We start from the raw sequence: 17707 nt of genomic DNA on the forward strand, positions 1-17707 counted from the left end.
TCTTCCAGTTCTAACATGAGATGCAAAAATAATGCACCTTCCAGAGCCATTCCCAGGCAAAATCTGGGTGCTGAAGCCTATCTTGAATTCAGCATAATCTGAACCAAAGATAAAAAGAGGCAGACTCCACTTTTAATTGCTCACATGGTTTTCTGGGTGGTCTCTGTGCAAAGGACATTGCAAAGTGTGAAATGTTTTTTTCACTGCCAAAAGAGTTGTTACAAAATTGGCACTTCTAGCAGAGGTCTTAGTGATTAAATAGTTTATTAACAGCTTTCTAGCAGGGTTTTTATGTGTTCAAGTATAAGCTGACAACAGAAGTTTTGCAAGAGAGTTCTTTATAGCAGAACTGATCCTCAAAATATGCTGGAGACATTTAAAGTTCATCTTTTGTACCCAAAATTAATTTCATCAGGAACAGCCACTGCTCAAAAGGTGCCACGTATTTGTTTACAGGTTCTCTGGCGGGTCTCGGCTTCAGGTATGACTCAGTGGGGACATTACCCTGGTTGGCTTGGGCTGCACCTCGTGTTTGTCCCCAAACTGTCCCCTGATGGAGCACTCAGCCTGTCCACAGCAGGCAGAAGCTGCTCCTGTGCCCAAGGAGCAACACAGCAGAGTCACCCCAGTGTGATGTAACAGGTCCTGGGTAGAGTGATGCCCTTCAAAGGCATCAGTGCTCTGCAGAGGCCAAGACCTTGATTAAAGGGTAATTACTGCAGCAGCACACACCTCTGGGTGGATCCTATCTCCCTTCTTTTCTCCTCAGAAGGGCTAGATATGAAGGTCTAGGATGAGTCCTCACTCTGAGCACTTTCCCAGACCAACCTTCCTCCAACACAGAGTGACCCCTCAGGCACCAAACCCAGCTTGGGAAACGGGGCTCTATCCTCCTGAAACCTCTGCCTCATCGAGACCTGCTGCTAGAAACCACTTCTGATTTGACAAAAGGTCAAACACACAGGAGCAGCATCTTTTTATCTGCTGCAGTGAGTTATAGAAACAGCACGCTGTAATTTCACCTTTCATGTTCTTTTCAAAGCTCACTCATTTCAACTTGGGCTTGTTTTCCCCCCATAACAGAGTTCCTACTCCTTCAGGCAGGTTCACCAGTTAACCTAAGTAACCTAACCAGCTCATCTTTTGATACAAAGCTCACAAGCTGCAGAGAGATCTCTTGGGTCCAGAAAACTCATCAGAACCCATCTTCTACCTGGCTCAGGTTGCCTGGGCCTGGGAAGCCAAATGCCCTCAGGGCTGATTTATATTTTTTCAAATAAAGTGGGGGAGGGGCTGCTCAAACACCAGCTGACTTTGCTGGAATCAGGTGTTGTGACTAACACTGATCAAAAATCAGCAGTGAAACAAGGACTGGAAAACAGGGCATCATCTAAACCCTTTCTTCTGCACAAACACACCCAGTGCTGGGAGGTTTGAGAAAGCTCCAGCATGTTTTCCAAGCTCCAACAGGCTCCAAGCTCACCAGCTTTGAAAGTCAAGCATTGCTGTGCACCAGCATCAAGCCCCTCTTTGCCTTGGGACAGAATGAGGAGGTGTCTCATCCCAACCACTAACTAGGATTACAGTGCTTTCCATTTGTTTAGCAACGTTTTCATGGCAGCTCTAACGCAAGCCAAGTCTTGGAGGAAATTTTCTGATGTGCTGAAGTCGTGCTGGATAGTTTTGTATACATCCAGAAGCTTTTATCTCTGCTGTAGTGGAATGAGCCTTTCCACAGGCAAAGGGGAAGTGCTGCCTCCTCCTCCTCCCCTGCCCCAGCTGCACATTGGCTCTCTCTGAGCTTAAACCGAAAGTGGCTCCCTTCCTGCTGAAGGAAAATAAATGCTGCTACCACCCAGTGGAAAGTCATCTCACAGCCAGGATCCCCGTGTGCTTCACAAAACCTTGGCCAAGTGAGCTTTGCAAAGACTAATCCCAAACATCCCTGTGATACAAAGCTTCCTGTTCTTACCCTGCTGAGTTCATCTTTGTGGACATGGTAATTCTCAGTTTGAAGACAAAAACCTAGAAGGTTTGAATGCTTTTATTTGAATTTTTATACAGCAATACAAATTATACAGATTCGTTACAGTACAGATTTTGCAGGGGTTTATAGAGGTACTTTGTGAGTTTTTGGTTTATTTAAAAGAAAGAGGCAGATCTCGGGAGCACGGTGACATGAACAAAACAATCTTGTGGCAGGAGGCAAATCCTGACCACAGGGAACACTAACCTGGCTGAAACCTACTGAGCAGAAAGGTGGTGGTAGCATTCCCAGCAATAACATCCCCAGAACATCAACCCTGGGATACTCTAGAGCTTTACACAGGGATTGGTGAGCACACAGGTAAGAGGGCTGTTCCTGTAACAGCGCTGGAAGTCCTCAAAGCCCTTGGATGCACTTTGCTGCAGAAGGGACAGAAATGAGGGAAACTGATGTCACACTGAACCTGCTGTGGAGCAGGCGATGCCACGGAACGGTGGAAAAGGAAACCTGAAAATGCTTTGGATTCAGTCACTCAAACAGGTACAGTGAGATGAGGAACACGACTCCAGACCTAATAACACTGACAGCATGTGCCCACTGAGACACCACATGTGCCGCCAGCACCTGATGGCTCGTGTCTTGTGTCCATCTGGGGTTCCTGTGAGCAGACAGAACAACAGCAGAGCTTCCCTGCAGGCCCTAATGCACAGGAGAGGGGCTGAACACATAATGTCATCAAGATATTGCTATTACTTATGTGCATCAGGCTTGAGAGTCAAGTGTCTGGCACTGAAGGATTAAAGCCTTTCAGCAAGCAGGGTCAAAAATATGATTACACCATCCGAAATGCTTCTATTCAGTTTGGTTTAATACTGCTACAGCAAGTGCTATCACGAACAACAGAAAAAATTACAGACTATATTAATAAAATGTATGCACCAAATAAAAGATGTCTCTCTGCCACTTGGTTCCTGCAGTGGGTAAGTGGCGTTTAAGAGGAGGGAGTCAACTACCAGCTGAGAAAATTCCACTCTCAGCTGGAAATCAAATTCTTTTTCAGTCACAAAACTCCCCTTCCTAAAAATTTAAGACAAGCAACACCAACTAAATTGCATCCCAAGAAACCATCCCAGGGAAGCCCTTAAGAAGTACAAAGGTAACTGATCCTACACTAGAATATGCTGGAATAGGAGAGCGGTCTCTTTCCTTCAGAGCCTTTGCACTCCACTGGCAGTGAAACACAGAAACCATCAGAATGTAAAACATAAACTTAACACAAATTTCCAGATGCTCAATGTTAACAGCTCCTCCCTGTGCTCTTGCTGTGAGTGCAAATAACCCCGAGAAGGCTTCTGTGCACAGAGAGGGAATGAATGGGGCTGGAACAGAAAACCTGTGACTACACCCTGGAGCCAACCTGACACACAGAGCCTGTGTCCAAAACACACCCAGGGGAACTGGGGGTTTCCAGCAAAGTCACTCCAAGCAGATTTGTCCAAAGCAGGCAGCAGGACAAGGGCTGCTCTGTAAGCTGCAACATGCCAGCACTCTGGTTGAAGAGGTTGCACATACATTCCAAAATTTGCTGGCTTTAGTATTAAATCTTTCCTACGAAGAGGAAGGGTTGGAATATTGCAGGATTTACTCTAAAATTCTCACAATTTTATCATCTTTCCTGAAGACAAGTCAGCAGCAAATACAAGTAGCAAATACTCCTACTAGACTATGTACTAAAGTCAGGATTGAAACTATAACAGTATTCACAAGTTAAAAATATCAGTATCATCCAAAACTGCCCTGGGACAGCAAGCTTGGCCACAATCATCATCAGCACTGGAACACCTGTAGAACTTCAGAAGTTCATAGTCAGCACTGGAGACTCTGAGTAGTGGCAACAAATCTCAGCAGGTGAACAAGTTGTTGCTGCTTTAGGAAGGCCAGTAAGCCACACTCGAGGGCATGAATTTAATGTGACTCTACCATCACCAGCTCATTATCTGAGTGTGTGAACACTCCACCTCTTTCTTCAGCCATCAGAACCACCTCGATGGCCACAAGCACAAAGAGCCCCCTCAGAAGTTGCTCCAGGCTTGCACAGCCCAGTGAGTCGGCAACACACCCGTGCCAGCACTGGGTGCTGCCCTGAGGACTGGGATGAGCTCTCCCAGGAGCATTCCTGCACTCAGGACTTCAGTGGGGATTATTTTTTCGTGGCTGACAGCAGAGCTTTGCAACACATTAAATGCTACTGTCCACTACTGCAGTGTCCAGACTCCCACCTTTGCCACTTGCAACCAAACTGGAATAACATGGCAAAGCACTTCCTACAGTAGCAAAGCAAACTTGGTTTCAGTTCCAAAACCTGCCTGGTGCCTTCCTGCCTTCAGTTTTGTTTTTTAAGTTTAAGCTGGAAGAAAGCACTGCACAGCTACTAGAAATAACTCAGTGAGAACATGAATAGCCACAAAGTGAATGATCCATTTGCTGCACTGCTCGTACCTCCTCAGTCTGGGCTTTGCCATGCTAGGCTTAGCTTTAAGCAGCAGGGAAAGTTAAGCATCACAGGTTAAACCTCAACTGCGTTTCCTGGTAGGGTGGGAAGAAAATAATCTTGCTTCCTCCTACAAAACTAAATGCCACATTCATCTATTAAATATAGTTGTGTTAACTGTTGACAAAAGCTGGTTTGATAAGCTTTTGTATAGGAAAATGTTCATCCACTACATTTTTGAAGGAGGGAAAGAAGAAGGACGGGAGGAGTCTGACCCTGAGCCACATGGGAAGCACAGTGTGGAATGGTCCAAAGAAACCAGGCAATGCACCGATATTTGCATATTAAAAAAAGACACAATGATTTTGGGTTCAGGCTGCACTCACTAGCGGGAAACCCTTAACCAAACCAGTATTGGCATATACAGAGAAAGACATCTAGAACTCAGCTGACCCATTTGCCACCTCTCTCACTTCTCAGGGTTCCTTTTCTCCACACAGTGATGAAATCCCTGCTTCCAGCAGCACCAGTTTGACAGAGCAGCTGTGGATAAATGTGGCAAGAGCTGCAGGGGACCAACTCTCAATCAGCCCTGCTCTTCCACACAGGCAGGACAGCCAGGTGCTGGAACACAGCTCCAGTGCAGGACTGGGACTCTGCTCAAGCTGTGGTAAGAGCAGGTCTAAAGAGAGGGTGACTAGCTGGAAGCAGGAACACTTCCCATGTTTTCAGGCTATGGAAAGCTGTAAAACCAGCAGGGAAGTCAGAGCTCATTTCCTCAATAAAAACATGGCTCTACCTCTTTGAGCTTACCCTGCAGTACATTAAAGCACATCCTTCAAAGCCACAGGGCAACAGCCTCCTTTACCATTATGCCCAGTGGGAAAGGGGGGCAGTTGGAAAAGTTTGGAGGAAGTTGGCAAAAAAACAGGAGTTGATCTATTGACTGCCTCAGCACAAAGCCCAGTGACACTGCCCAGTGCTCACTGCAAGGACAGACACATCCTGCCCAGTGCCAGCCCAGGGCAGCAGCAGCAGCCCCCATCTGGAGGGGCACAGCCTGAGCAGCTGTAAGACCTGCAAGCTGCAGGAATTCAAAATGCCACCTGGCAGCAGTAGCAATGCACTCAAGTGACACTGAAGTCACAGGACAAACGAGTTTGGCTCATTTCCACCCAAAATTAATTTTCACTTCAGTTTTCCAGCACTCTTTAGATTAGGTTCCTCCCCTTTATCTTTTCCTCTTCCCCCCCTTATTTTGTATCAGAATGGCTCTAGGACAAATTAACACAATATTTGAAAACTGAGGGGGGGAAAAAACATGGTGGAGTAGACTCAAATAAAGACCAATGTTAAATATTACTTAATGTTTTCTTTTATTTAAAAGATCATTCACAAAATACCATATCCATAAATTTATTTTGTTATGAAGCAGAATGTACTAAGTGTTTGGAATTCCTCCTTTTTTTTTTTTTCTTTGTTTTTACATTTAAAAGTCAACTGCCTTGACTAGAAGTGAGTTTTTTATATGGGAATTTGTTCTTAAAATCTTTTCCACATTGAAGATGTAAATAGATCAATTATTGGTTTGGAATACAACCACACAAATGCATGTCTGTCTTAAATTAAGTATTAGTGTTAGACAAATGGTTCTTATCTCAGAAGCAGATTAAGTGAAAGGCAGAAAAAAGGAAAGAGTAGTTCTGTAAATTGCTGGGACTCTGACTTACAATGGGAACTTCAGGGAAGAAATTCATCACTAGCAGTGGTGCTGGTAGTGGGGGAGCCGTGCTTCCAACCTCCTCTGGTAAGTACTCTGGGGTGCTGGCTGGTTTATCTGAAGGCTCTCAGCACTGGCAAGGTGGGCCCAAAGCTTTTCCTAGACACTGGACATGTCCAAACTTCAGTGTGGTAGAACCAGGTTTTGGTTTTAAACATTAATGATTTCTCCTTTTGCTTCAGCCTCCCCTCCCTCCTCCCATACAACACTGACAAGAAACATTTCAAGTGAAGAGAGGTGTAGTAACAACAGATGCTTTTTACCCAAACTTCTACATGAGAATCTATAGCAGAAAGATTTCTAATCTGCCCATTTTCAAGGTATTCTGAAAGCTGAGGTCCTAAACCTGTACCCCACTGGGCAAAGAAATACAGGGGATAGTGACGATCAAATACTGCATGGCAAAGTATACACTCCTTCAACAAAAATAAAAAAGTCAATTTTATTTGTAGAAACTTCATTTAAAAATTTACCAAACATGTAAAACCCAAAGAAGTAAGCAGGAAGAGCCAGTGAGCAGTTGTGCTCAAACAGGCATGGCTTTGCAGCACTAACCTTGAGCTCAGAGTTGTAGTAGCATCATACCATTTGGAAGTCAAGAGCCAGCAGGAAGAGGCTGCTGGCAGAGGCTTTATCCATACTGATTCCACCAGCTACTCAGCAGGCTTGTCAGGCAAGGCATCCATCAAATTGATCCTTCCTGGCAACCCATGTGAAAGGGTAGCTGCCCCCCTTAGTTTAGTAAGGGGCTCTGCTGTGAACAGTGACTATCACCAATTGTCATAAATGGTATTTCACTACTTGGTTAGAACTGTAAATTTCTGTTCAACTCATCTGGACTCTTCAGTTTTCCTCTTCAGAGCCACAGCAATACAGAACGAGACATGCAAGTCAGAAGAGGAACACTGAGGAAGTAAAAGGAAACAATACAGGGAAATAACTAAGTCTAACCTGTGCTTCTAAAAGTAAAACAAACCCAGAAAGGAAGAAATGAAGCAGCACCTTTGTCCAGAGACCTCCACACTTGTGGAAGCAGCCACACTGCCTTATCTACTGTCAACTGTGCTGCTTGGAAGGAAACAGAAGAGGGAAACTCAGCACAAAGCAGGCACTAGATACAGCAAAGCCAAGAACGTACTAAAAAACCACTTGTTAACAGCTGACATGCATTCACAAGCTCTGTGTTTTCGGTTTCAAAGAGGACAAATACCAGATGGCAGGAATGGTAAACTGCAGGGTTGACATTCCAGCAGAGCTAGTCACTCTGTACTGTCTTGCTTTTTCTCCCGCCTCCCCATTCCCTCTCAACCCCAAACTCAGTCGTGTTCTTTTACTACTTCCTCCCGGGGCTTGGCTCCTCCAAAGATGGCAGAGTTTGGATTGGCTACTTGATTGAGGGGAGTATCAACTGTTCGAGGTTTGAGCTGCAGTCGGGGTCGCTGTGCTCTTTCCTCTGCAAGGAAAAACATTCCACTTGTGAGATCTGCCTGGGAAGGCCAGGAGCTTTAACCTGACAACGAAGCAGGAGCCTCCTCTGCAGAGGAAGGCCAAACCCCACCCAGCAGGAGTTTACCTTCTGTTGGCTCTCTAAAGTCCATGGAAGACCCACGGAGGGGAGGCCCATCTCTGAAGCGACCGGTGCCACCACTTCCCATGGAGGCACCTGGTGGCCGCCGGTCTCCAGGGCGGGTTCCTCTACCCCGGCCTCCCAAGAAGTCATCATCTTTGAATCCTGAAGATGGAAGACAGTGAATTTAAAGAGCATCTTTTGCAATGTTTTTAATCTAGACTTATCTGGATGACTGGAAAGCCTTGCTAGTCACCGCTGTCAGTCCAAGGTGCTGCACTGAGAGCTTTTGTCTGCAGACAGATTGTTTCACAGAGCTCTGGCACCTTCTGGAGGAGCTGTCCGGGTTCCACTTGAAACCAAGTACACTATGCCAAGTTCAGAGAGTGCTTTATCCACTTAGAGGCTTACTGGAGTAGTGGAGAGTGGGTCAAGCAAGTTTAAAATATGAACCTTGGCTGCAACTTCAGTTTGTTAACATCATTAGCTGACTTGACAGACTACACTACAAGTGCTCAGAGCACTTCCATAGCCAGATCATCACACTGGCTACAGCCTCAGCATGAAACCTGCAGGAGCAGAGCAAAGGGAAAAAATAGCTGGGCAGTACTGAAATGCACTTAAAAAACAGAGTAAAAACCCCAAGGCTGTTTAGCTGTACTATGAACTGACCAGGCACTTACTAAACTAATTACAGGGCTGGGGAAAAAAAACCACAATCAGACTTTAAGCTGATAGTGTTTCTTCAGTTTATGTATCAAACAAAAAAGTAAATCAAGAGCTATCTGTCACTGACCAGAGTTCCAGTCTGGACCAGTGATTACCCTTGAGTATCTCCCCAAGCCCCCACTGCCTGGATTTTAGTGGGAGGAGGACACTTCAGGCTATCAGCATACAGAAAGGGAATACACTCAGATTTTCAGAAGCTGCCTGGAAGAGAAAGTTGTTTGGTTCCCAACTGAGATTTTCCTTTCCACTTCAGTACTTGGCAGAGCTGTCCCTTACTTCAGTGCCAAACAAGCCACCTTTAAAGATTTGATCAACAGCAAGGCTGTACAACCCGAGAAAAAAAGCTTCTGTAGCAGCTAAGACTGAAATGCTAAACTTTTGGCTCAGGAATCACTCATCCAGCATTTAAGAGGCTGAAATGCATCCACGTTTGGAGAAGCTGCCAAAGAAGGTACAAAGCTGTGACACAGAACACTTAGCTCCAAAGGCAGGTTAAGCAGCACTGCAGCAAGCTCCTCTCTCCAGCACCATGCTCCAGTCCATGCCAGGGGCAACGGCACGCTTTGCTTCTCCTACATTGTTCATTCCACTCACGCAGAGACCAGACATTGCAAACTTGTATTTGCCAACATCTCCCCATCAGAAAATGGACCAAACCCATGAGTTCAGAGGACAAAAGCAATTGTGTTAATGTCACCCTGCATTCTAATAGCTGGAACTGACTGGAAGTCAAGAGCAAACCCAGTGGATCCATCACTACCTTCCACTCAGCAAGCTCAGTCATTTGCTGCAGCAGCATGACCAAAACAGGCCTAAACATTCAGGAACATTTTGCATTTACAAGTGCTTTGGAACACTAGTCTGACTTTAGAGACATCAGTTACTTCAGGGACACACGTATAATGACATCACATCTCCCTGAAAAGATGAAACCCTCTGCTCTGACAGAATATCAGCCTTCCTACATGATCTGTCTGTTTCTGCTACTATTCAGAAATTTACTTAGTTGTATGTTTGAGAAATGCTTAAAACAGTTACCCATAGGCTACATCTGGACAAGAATTCTGTCATTTATGGTTGTTTCATAGAATCTTCTATTGAGACACTTTCCTCTCAAGGCAACGGAAGATTCCCCACGAGGAATCCCACCACAGCTGCAGGATGTCCAAAGCTGGCACATACAGTAGATTCAATCAAAGCAGTAATGGTGACAAATGAAAATGAGAACATTTCAGTGCCTTTTAGGCTTCCTATCTGTATAAGTGTTAATACTGATACCAGAATTGAAGTCATCTCTGGACTCCCATCCACCTCCTCTGGATTCTCTGGAACCTCCTCCCATTCCTAGGAAAAAAGCCACAATTGTGTTCAAGTCTGAAGCTGTGGGAAAGACTGAGCAAGGGAATACCAAACAAATGTTTCAGTCTTTCAATATTCAAACTTATGCTGCTGGAAAATCCTTTTCTTTTTGGTACTATCAAGCTCCATTGCACAGGAACACTCAGTTTAAGTTAACCAAGAATAAGTGGCCAGAAAAGTTTCTTTAATACACATTCAACGGAAACCTCTGGTGAGTCCAGTTCAACCAACCTTCAACTAGAGGCAAGAATGTTTTTATACTAGAACAAGAGACACACTCCAAAAGAAGCACTTATCTACACGTGCTTACTCTTCACATATCATCATAAAATAGTAGCAGATCAGACTGTTGGGCTTATGATTGTCCTCTGCAAGACACAACAAGTTATTAGGGGTATTGGTCTCACTTCCTGGGTTAGGAGTGACAACATATCCAGCCTTTGGACACAAAGCACAGCTAAATTTCAGACACCTCAGGAGCAGCAGCAGCAGCTGGTTAGAAACACATATACATACAAAATTTCACCTTTCAGTATAACCTTCATGTTCACTTGCATGCCTTGTCAGCATCAATCAGCACCAGAAGCCATACTACAACCATTATATTTAAGAAGCTACTTAGAAAAAGGGGAGTCACCTCTGTCATCAGGGCCGCCTTTTCTGAAGCCAAAGCCACCTTTGTCCTGTTTCCTGCCCTCTGCTATGTCCACTCGCAGTGATCGGTCACCCAAGAGCTGTTAAACCAAGAGAGAATCTGTTCAGGATCTGTCACAAGGGCTGCCAAAGACTTTCAGGCTTATGCTTGTCTTTGATTTCACAAATTAACTGCAAGTGTACTTACTGCACCATCGTATGTAAGAGCTTCCTTGAGTGACTCCACCTCATCAAACTCTACGTAACAAAATCCTGTAAGAAACAAATCTCGAGTTAACAGCACTTTAAAAAGCCTTTGTAAGAGGCTACTCCTCCTGCATGCCTGCTAATAGCTTCCTTCTCTTTTAAACATGAGTTGTGATGTGCACATGGCTCAGAAACCAATCATCACCAACAATGAACACATTTACCTGCACCTGTTAATGATAGGGCAAATCCTGAAACAGAACTCGAGGCACCCTGTGAATGCCAAGAGCCTAATTCTCTTTTCCACAGGGTTCTCATTATAGATTAGATCTGATCTATGCCTTCATGCAGTTATTCAGATGAATATTGACACTTTGTTCCTAGTGGTTTAAACAAGAAATTGAAATACTTACGTGGTCAGCAGTGTGATTTGTCATCACTTCATTTAGTGGATTTACTCCTTTTCAGAGCTCTCTGTTATCCAAGGCAAGTCTTCTCTACTCCTTAAAGTAACTTACAAATATAGTCCATTTCCACCAGACAATTCCCATAGCAAATGAACTTGCATCCTCTAAAGCAACTGCCTGAATGGGTTATCTACTTGCTTTTTCTCCCTGTCTACTAAAAAAAGACAGAGCTGAAGCAATGGGTATCTTCTGAAGTAAAGGAATTTCTCAATACTCAAGGTCATGGGGCTTAAGTGGGCCAGAATTCATACCAGACAAGGTTTGAGAAAATTCTTTTATGTCAGGGCAAATACTGCCTGCTCACTCAGGTTACTCTGTATCACAGGATGATGAAACAGTGACTCTCATTCAAATGATACACTTACATATTGGTGAATAAGAAAACCTGCCTAAGTCAACATAAAAGCAGAGAACAACTGTGCTTTAGACTGAAATTCCCTTTTAAAGTGACATTTTCTCCTACTAATTTTTCATCCAGCACCAAAGAACTCTGAAAACTCACCTTTAAATTTGTCTGTTTCCTTGTCTCTGACTAGTCGTACGCTCCTTATGCTGAGATCCTTGAAAATGGCATCTATGTCTCCCTGGACAGTGTTGAAGGGCAGGTTTCCCACATAGGCTGTGAAAGGGGGTTCTGTTGGCAGCTCTTTATTTCTGCGGGAGCCAAGGCCACCACCACGAGACCTGTTGGGAAAAGCACAGAGCCTCTGGAACTGCCCCCCAGCGCAGCCACAGGGCAGCCCACGGCACTGCTCAGGTGCTGTGCTCAGCTGCAAGTCCATTTTCTCTCAGCTTTGGTTAGTTTTTCTATCCTTTGGCCTGTACCTGCCACCTGAACTGTTGGTCAACTCCTTTCCAGTATATTACCTGATGCAGTATTTCAGTGAGAAACTGAATACATTACGAGGTGAACTCATTCATGAGGTGATGAATGAACTTCTCAACCCACAACTCATTAAGGAAAGCAACATAAGGTTACCTCTAAGGTCCCCTGCTCAAAAAAACTCTACCTCGTAAAAAAAACTATCTTAGAATAGATTTTAAGAATAATTTATGGTGATGAAGATTTGCATGGCACAGGTTTGTCAACTTATCCAGAAATTAAGCTGGATCCAACGCTTTTAACTAAACAGTACATTACCAACACCCACTCCACAATCATCCAAATTATCTCAGCAACATTTAGCTTAAAAGAAACACCTTCCCCCAAGTCTGAAGCTGTGACCACAATTGTTGGATATCTGGACTGGAATGCTTTGAACTGAACACAAAATAAATTTGGTTGATCAAGGGGTTCTGAGGCAGAAAACAACATGTGCTGTCTGGATGTTACTTCTTTTGTCTTGTGAATTACAGAGGTGAACTGGGTGGTCTTTTCCTGCCTTGTCCCTCAGTACCAGTTAAACTCTTGGCACTGGGTGCTGAGGAACTAAATTGTACCAGCTAAATTCTTTACTGTAGTAATGTAACACCTGTGTGAACTTCCTGCAGAGCCAAATCCTCAAAGGCCAACTTGGAATTTCTGTACAGAGAGCAAGGTATGTACAAGGCAACCTGAAGTTAAAGCTCCTAGACTTGTAGACTACAGGATGCTGCTGGTTCCAACACCATCAGCCCCACATAAGCAACCTGTGACTTTTACCTAAATATCTACTTACTACTCTGTCCACCTTCCCTTTATCACCTTCCTTCTACTGGCCTTTGCTTGTGTCTGAATACAAGCTGTACCAAAGCAGGATTTGCCAATGTGATATGGACCAAGTAACTTGCTGCGGAGTCTTTCCTAAAATCCAGAAGGTCAAATAATTTTATCATTTCCTTTTATTCTGGCTGGTTGCATTTAGTAAAAAAATCCACTGGGCAAGCAAGGTACTTGACAGTATTTTTTTTCATTCAAGAATAAATATTTTACTACTAATGAATCAGATAATGCATTAAGTTTGAATAAGATTTTTTAACTCTTCCTAGGTGAGCCTGTCATTTGTGCCTTATTTAGCAGTTCCATGCACCAATCATTTGTCACCAACACTATCAACATGCTGCTAAATCCATTTGAATCACAATCTACATATCTTTAATTAGTGTCCACCCAGGTTTGCATTTTAGCACTTTTGACAATATTCCTCATCTGCCTTTGTCTCATTAACAAGTCAAAAAGGTACTGGAGAACTAAAGCTGTAATAGTTGTGAATTACTTTAGTCACAAGACTGAGTTTTAAGGAGGAACTCCAAGTAAACAGAGTTGCTCTTCTAAATAATCCCATAATACACAGAATTAGTTCCATGCCTTTGTCTTTATTTATCATCTACAGCATTAGGAACAGCTACCAACATACCATATTAACTTGCATCCAAAAAAAGAAAATCTTAATGCTAATGTCCTACAGGAGCATCAGAATTGAGTTTCAAAGGAGCTTTCTCTCCTTGTACATATTCTCAGGACATCCCCTGAGCTGCCAGTCATCTCACAGGGAACTGATTCACCCAAAAACCCATCCTGGAGTTGAGCCCTCAGCCAGACCAACAAGGTGATCTGGGCAGCTGCAAAGGGCACTTTGCCAAGATGGGAATGAGGAGGAGAACAAGGGCTGGAACTACAACTCTCATCAGCAACCTCCACTCAGCTCTATCTGAGCCACTTGTAAAACCACACTCTCAATTCCCAAAAGGATTTTCTGTGCTACAGACAAACCTCCATCCTACCACAGTGCTCCAGGACTTCACGGGCTGCATGTGTGGAAATACACGCCCTGTTGTGAAATCCAGACTGATTTTAAAGTAAAAAAATTAAATATTCTCATCCAATTTGATATTAAGGCTTTGGTTATCAAATAAGTAACTGTACCTTTGATATTTTAGTTTCCATTCGAAGAACAGGAATGGTCAATAACTAAGTTTCAAACCAAGTTTCTTATGGAATTCAGGTACAGCAACACAAAAAGAAACTGTTTCTGTACTTCCCTACATTTTCACTGAAACAGTGAAATAAAAGAAAAGGACTGAGTTCAGCAACCAAACAATAAGATTGGAAGAAGATTCTCTCATTTGCAACAAAGTAGGACAAAAGTAAAAAAATAATTGAAAACACATCTGAACTAGGCAAACCAGAGTTCTGAATAAACATCTGCATTTCCCACTCTAAACTTTTGCTTGGACACAATTAGGTAATAATTGTGTCATCTTACTGTGAGAACCTGAAAGATATGACTTGATTCTCTTCTCAGAAAACCAAAGCAGAAAGCTGAAGGGGAGAGCTTCCTTCTAACAACATCCCCATAATTAAATTTTGGTGGGCTGAGTTAATGACTTTGGCCATATTGGGTAGAAAACAACTAAACTCCCATTTTAAAGCTACTCTTTTGCAAAGTTTAATTATGTCTCCAGAAAAGATCTGCCAGAAGTTCAAAATGAAGACTATTCTGAAAGCCTGTATTTGAGTTAAACAGCCTTTCATTAGAGATCGAAGCTCAGGATTTACCTTTTGCACAGCACAGACACAACAGCCCACCTGGGTTCTGGCATTAGAGCTTTTCTGGGGCAGCACAAGGGTCAGCATGAGGACAGTGTCAACCCCCCAAGACCACAACATCAAATTCAAACCCCATTTATTCAAGCAACCCAGGACATGTCTGAAGTATCAGACGTCTTCAGCAAAATGCTTACCCAAGCCTAAAAATTAGGAGGTATCTTTTAATGCTAGATGGGTAAGACATGGGCTCTGAGCTGCCAGAAGCCTAAGGACCAACTCCTCATTTTCACTGAACTGTGAATTTCACTTCAGCAGGTGAATCTTGAACTTTAGTAGGGTGCTCAGCACTCCTAGCCACACCTAAATAAACAGACCAGCAGCGAGCCAGGAGTGGGAAACACTCCCTTTCTTTCAGCTCTGAGAAGTTCTATGGACTTTCAGTTTCAACTAGGCCTCAATACGCTTAAATACAGGTTTTCCTGTCAAGTGTTGGGCTCCAAAATACTTTCTAAAAAGCTCATAATAAGCCTTTTGTCATTTATGTCAGCATCACATTCTTCACCAGGAACAAAGTGACTTCTGCAACCCCTAATATTATGATTCAGCTTTTAGTCAGTGCATCACTAAACATCTCAGGTGCAGCAAAATCCCATCTCATCACACCAGTCATATCTTGATGCTCTTCCACCATTGTTTTGGTGATTATGGGAAAGAGGCAGAAAACTGACATGTGTCAGAACTTGCTGGGCACTGATTTCCCATCTGTCACACTGAAATCCTGTGCTCACTCCCTGTGTACACCAAAGGTCATGCAAAATACAGCTTCCACAAAAGCTACTCCATGTCAGCTGAGTTTACACTATTACTGCAGCCCCAAAGGGCCTAAAAATGAGCAGGAGCCACTTTAAATTAACGTGGGATTCTTTAATCAGAACCTTCAAGAACAGTCATGCTTTCACTACATTTCATGTATTACAGGACTTCACACAACAGCCAGAGACCTGTAAATTGTGAATTAGCTATTAGTAACTTAATAATGATAACAATAAATTACATAGGAGTATACACTGGTCTCTAATATTAGTAGTATCTGATGTTTAGAACTGCAGGTAAATTAGAATAGGTGCTTTTTCTTATTCGTAAAGACATCTAGCAATTTGCAGGATGCCTTTAGTTTACCCAGCAAGGAACCACCTCTTCCCTGACAGCAAATTAAAGTTCTCTTACAGGAATCTGAATATAAAATAACATCTGAACTGGCATTTTATTGCTTCACAGAATATGCCTAAATTGACTAGGATCCCTTGCGCTGCAATATCTGAGTTTATAATGGGTCAAGTACCACTTTAGGCTGTTGGCAAGGCTGCTTGGCTACAAAATTTTAAAAAATAACAGAAATGCAAGTGGCTACATCATCTGTTTGCTCTGGGATATCTCTGAATTAGGCACAAAGGGAAACAGTGCATGAAAATGAGCCTGAAAAGCTTGAAGTGCCAGAGTACTTTCAAAGACAAGAAAAACTTACTGCTGTTCTACCTCCAGCAGCTCCTCCCTGCTACCTCAAGAGGCTGAAACAAAACCAAGTTATTCATCCAAGAGCAGAAAAGAGCATGAACACTATTGATCAGGAAATACACCCTGGAAGATTAGATTATACAGTGATACACTTGTGAACGGAAGAATACACTTGTGAATACACTTGCTTCACAAGGAAGTTTATTCCACACATTTATGCCTATTGTTTTATTTCAGTACACAAAAAAACATGTAGCAGCACCAAACTCCATAAAAATCAATTGTTTGATTGCACCTTCCTGATTTAATACAAACTTCTAATTACTAGTTATTGTCTCCGTAGCTCCTCCCCTAAAAACACTCTTCGGCAAAGAAACCGAGACGAGCCCGATTGCCAAGGCTCAGGGATTTGCAGTCAGCACCTGGAGCCCCGGATAACGCGGGACGGCGGCTCCCAGCGCTGCTGGAGCGGAGACACCACAAAGCCCTCCCATTTCCTCCCGCCGCAGGCACCACAACGCTGCCCGCTCCCGGGGGCGTCTCGTCCCGCCAGCACAGCGGCCTCCTGCCCCGCTCCGGCCCTTCAGGAACGTTCCCTCCGCCCATCCCGCTCCGGCCCCGCACAACCTCCTCAAGGCCTTCCTTGGCTCTGGCCCAGCACCTCCCTAAATCCCCCCTCCGCTCGCCTCCGGGACGGCGGGAACAGCGACACCCTCCTCCTCCCGCCCCTTCCCGGCGCCCCCGAGCCGCTGGGCCCCGAATCCTGCGGCGCCGGCAGGAGCGGCGCGGGCACGGCCGGGACCCCCCCCTCGACCCGCAGCCCCCACCCCGCCGCACAAAGCGGGCCCGCCGCGGCCGGCGGAAGGGCACCCCCCGCTCTGCAGGAGGGCGGGCGGGGACAGAACGAGCCCGAACAGTTCCCAGGGGCAGCGCCCCCGTCCCGCAACCCCCGCCCGCTATCTCTGCGGAGCGGGGCAGGCCGGGCCCTGCGGCCGCGCCCCCGCCGCGCCCGGCCCGGGGCCACCGCTCCCCGCTCCCGTCCCAGCTACGGGGGAGCCCCGAGCGCCGCCCCCGGCCCCGCTTACCCGCGGCCGCCGCCGAAGCTGCTGTAGGCCCGGTCGTCGTAGGGATCGAAATCCGCCATCGCCGCCGCGGCCTCGTCCCCGTGCGAGCGTGACAGGACCGCGCCCGAGGACCCCGCAACGCTTATATAGGGCGGCGCGCGGGCCAGGGCTGCCCCGCGTAGTGCCTGCGCCCAGCTCGCCGCCCCGACGGGGCTGTCCGCGCTGCTGCCTGTCGGGAGGCGCGCCGCGCGGCTCTCTGCCGTCGGCTCGGGGACGGGATCTGCTCTGGAATCTGCCCGCGGTTCTGCCCGGAGATCTGCTCCGGATCTGCCGGAGGGGCTGCCTGGGATCTGCCCCTGGCTATGCCCGCAGTCTGTCGGGGATCCCCTCGGGATCTGCCCGGGCTGGGCCGCGGTAACGCTTCCGGTGAGCGTTGGAC

General features: G+C 45.3%; 1 protein-coding gene across 2 annotated transcripts; it reads right to left on the reverse strand.

Annotated features, from left to right (window-relative positions):
• Positions 1-5830: 5830 nt before the first annotated feature.
• On the reverse strand, positions 5831-17383 carry EIF4H (eukaryotic translation initiation factor 4H). Of its 2 annotated transcripts, XM_083875087.1 has the most exons (7): positions 17290-17383; positions 11723-11904; positions 10755-10819; positions 10551-10647; positions 9833-9898; positions 7832-7990; positions 5831-7711 (listed from the first exon to the last, which is right to left on the reverse strand). In XM_083875087.1, exons 1-7 carry the CDS (start codon positions 17346-17348, stop codon positions 7575-7577), a joined length of 765 nt encoding a protein of 254 aa, XP_083731213.1. In that variant the 5' UTR covers positions 17349-17383; the 3' UTR covers positions 5831-7574. The 2 variants fall into 2 exon arrangements, with proteins under 2 accessions (XP_083731213.1, XP_083731214.1); XM_083875088.1 differs by lacking the exon at positions 9833-9898.
• Between the last annotated feature and the right edge of the window lie 324 nt (positions 17384-17707).

Source organism: Zosterops lateralis, assembly GCF_965231275.1.
Source record: "Zosterops lateralis genome assembly, chromosome: 19".
NCBI lineage: Eukaryota > Metazoa > Chordata > Aves > Passeriformes > Zosteropidae > Zosterops > Zosterops lateralis.

Excerpts from the sequence above, each read along its gene's own strand:
- EIF4H (XM_083875087.1), bottom strand. The coding sequence starts at position 17,348 with ATGGCGGATTTCGATCCCTACGACGACCGGGCCTACAGCAGCTTCGGC. Across the intron at positions 11,905-17,289 it reads AGCTTCGGCGGCGGCCGCGG|GTCTCGTGGTGGTGGCCTTG; the intron begins GTAAGCGGGGCC and ends TTTTCCCAACAG. Across the intron at positions 7,991-9,832 it reads CAGAGATGACTTCAATTCTG|GATTCAAAGATGATGACTTC; the intron begins GTATCAGTATTA and ends TTCCATCTTCAG.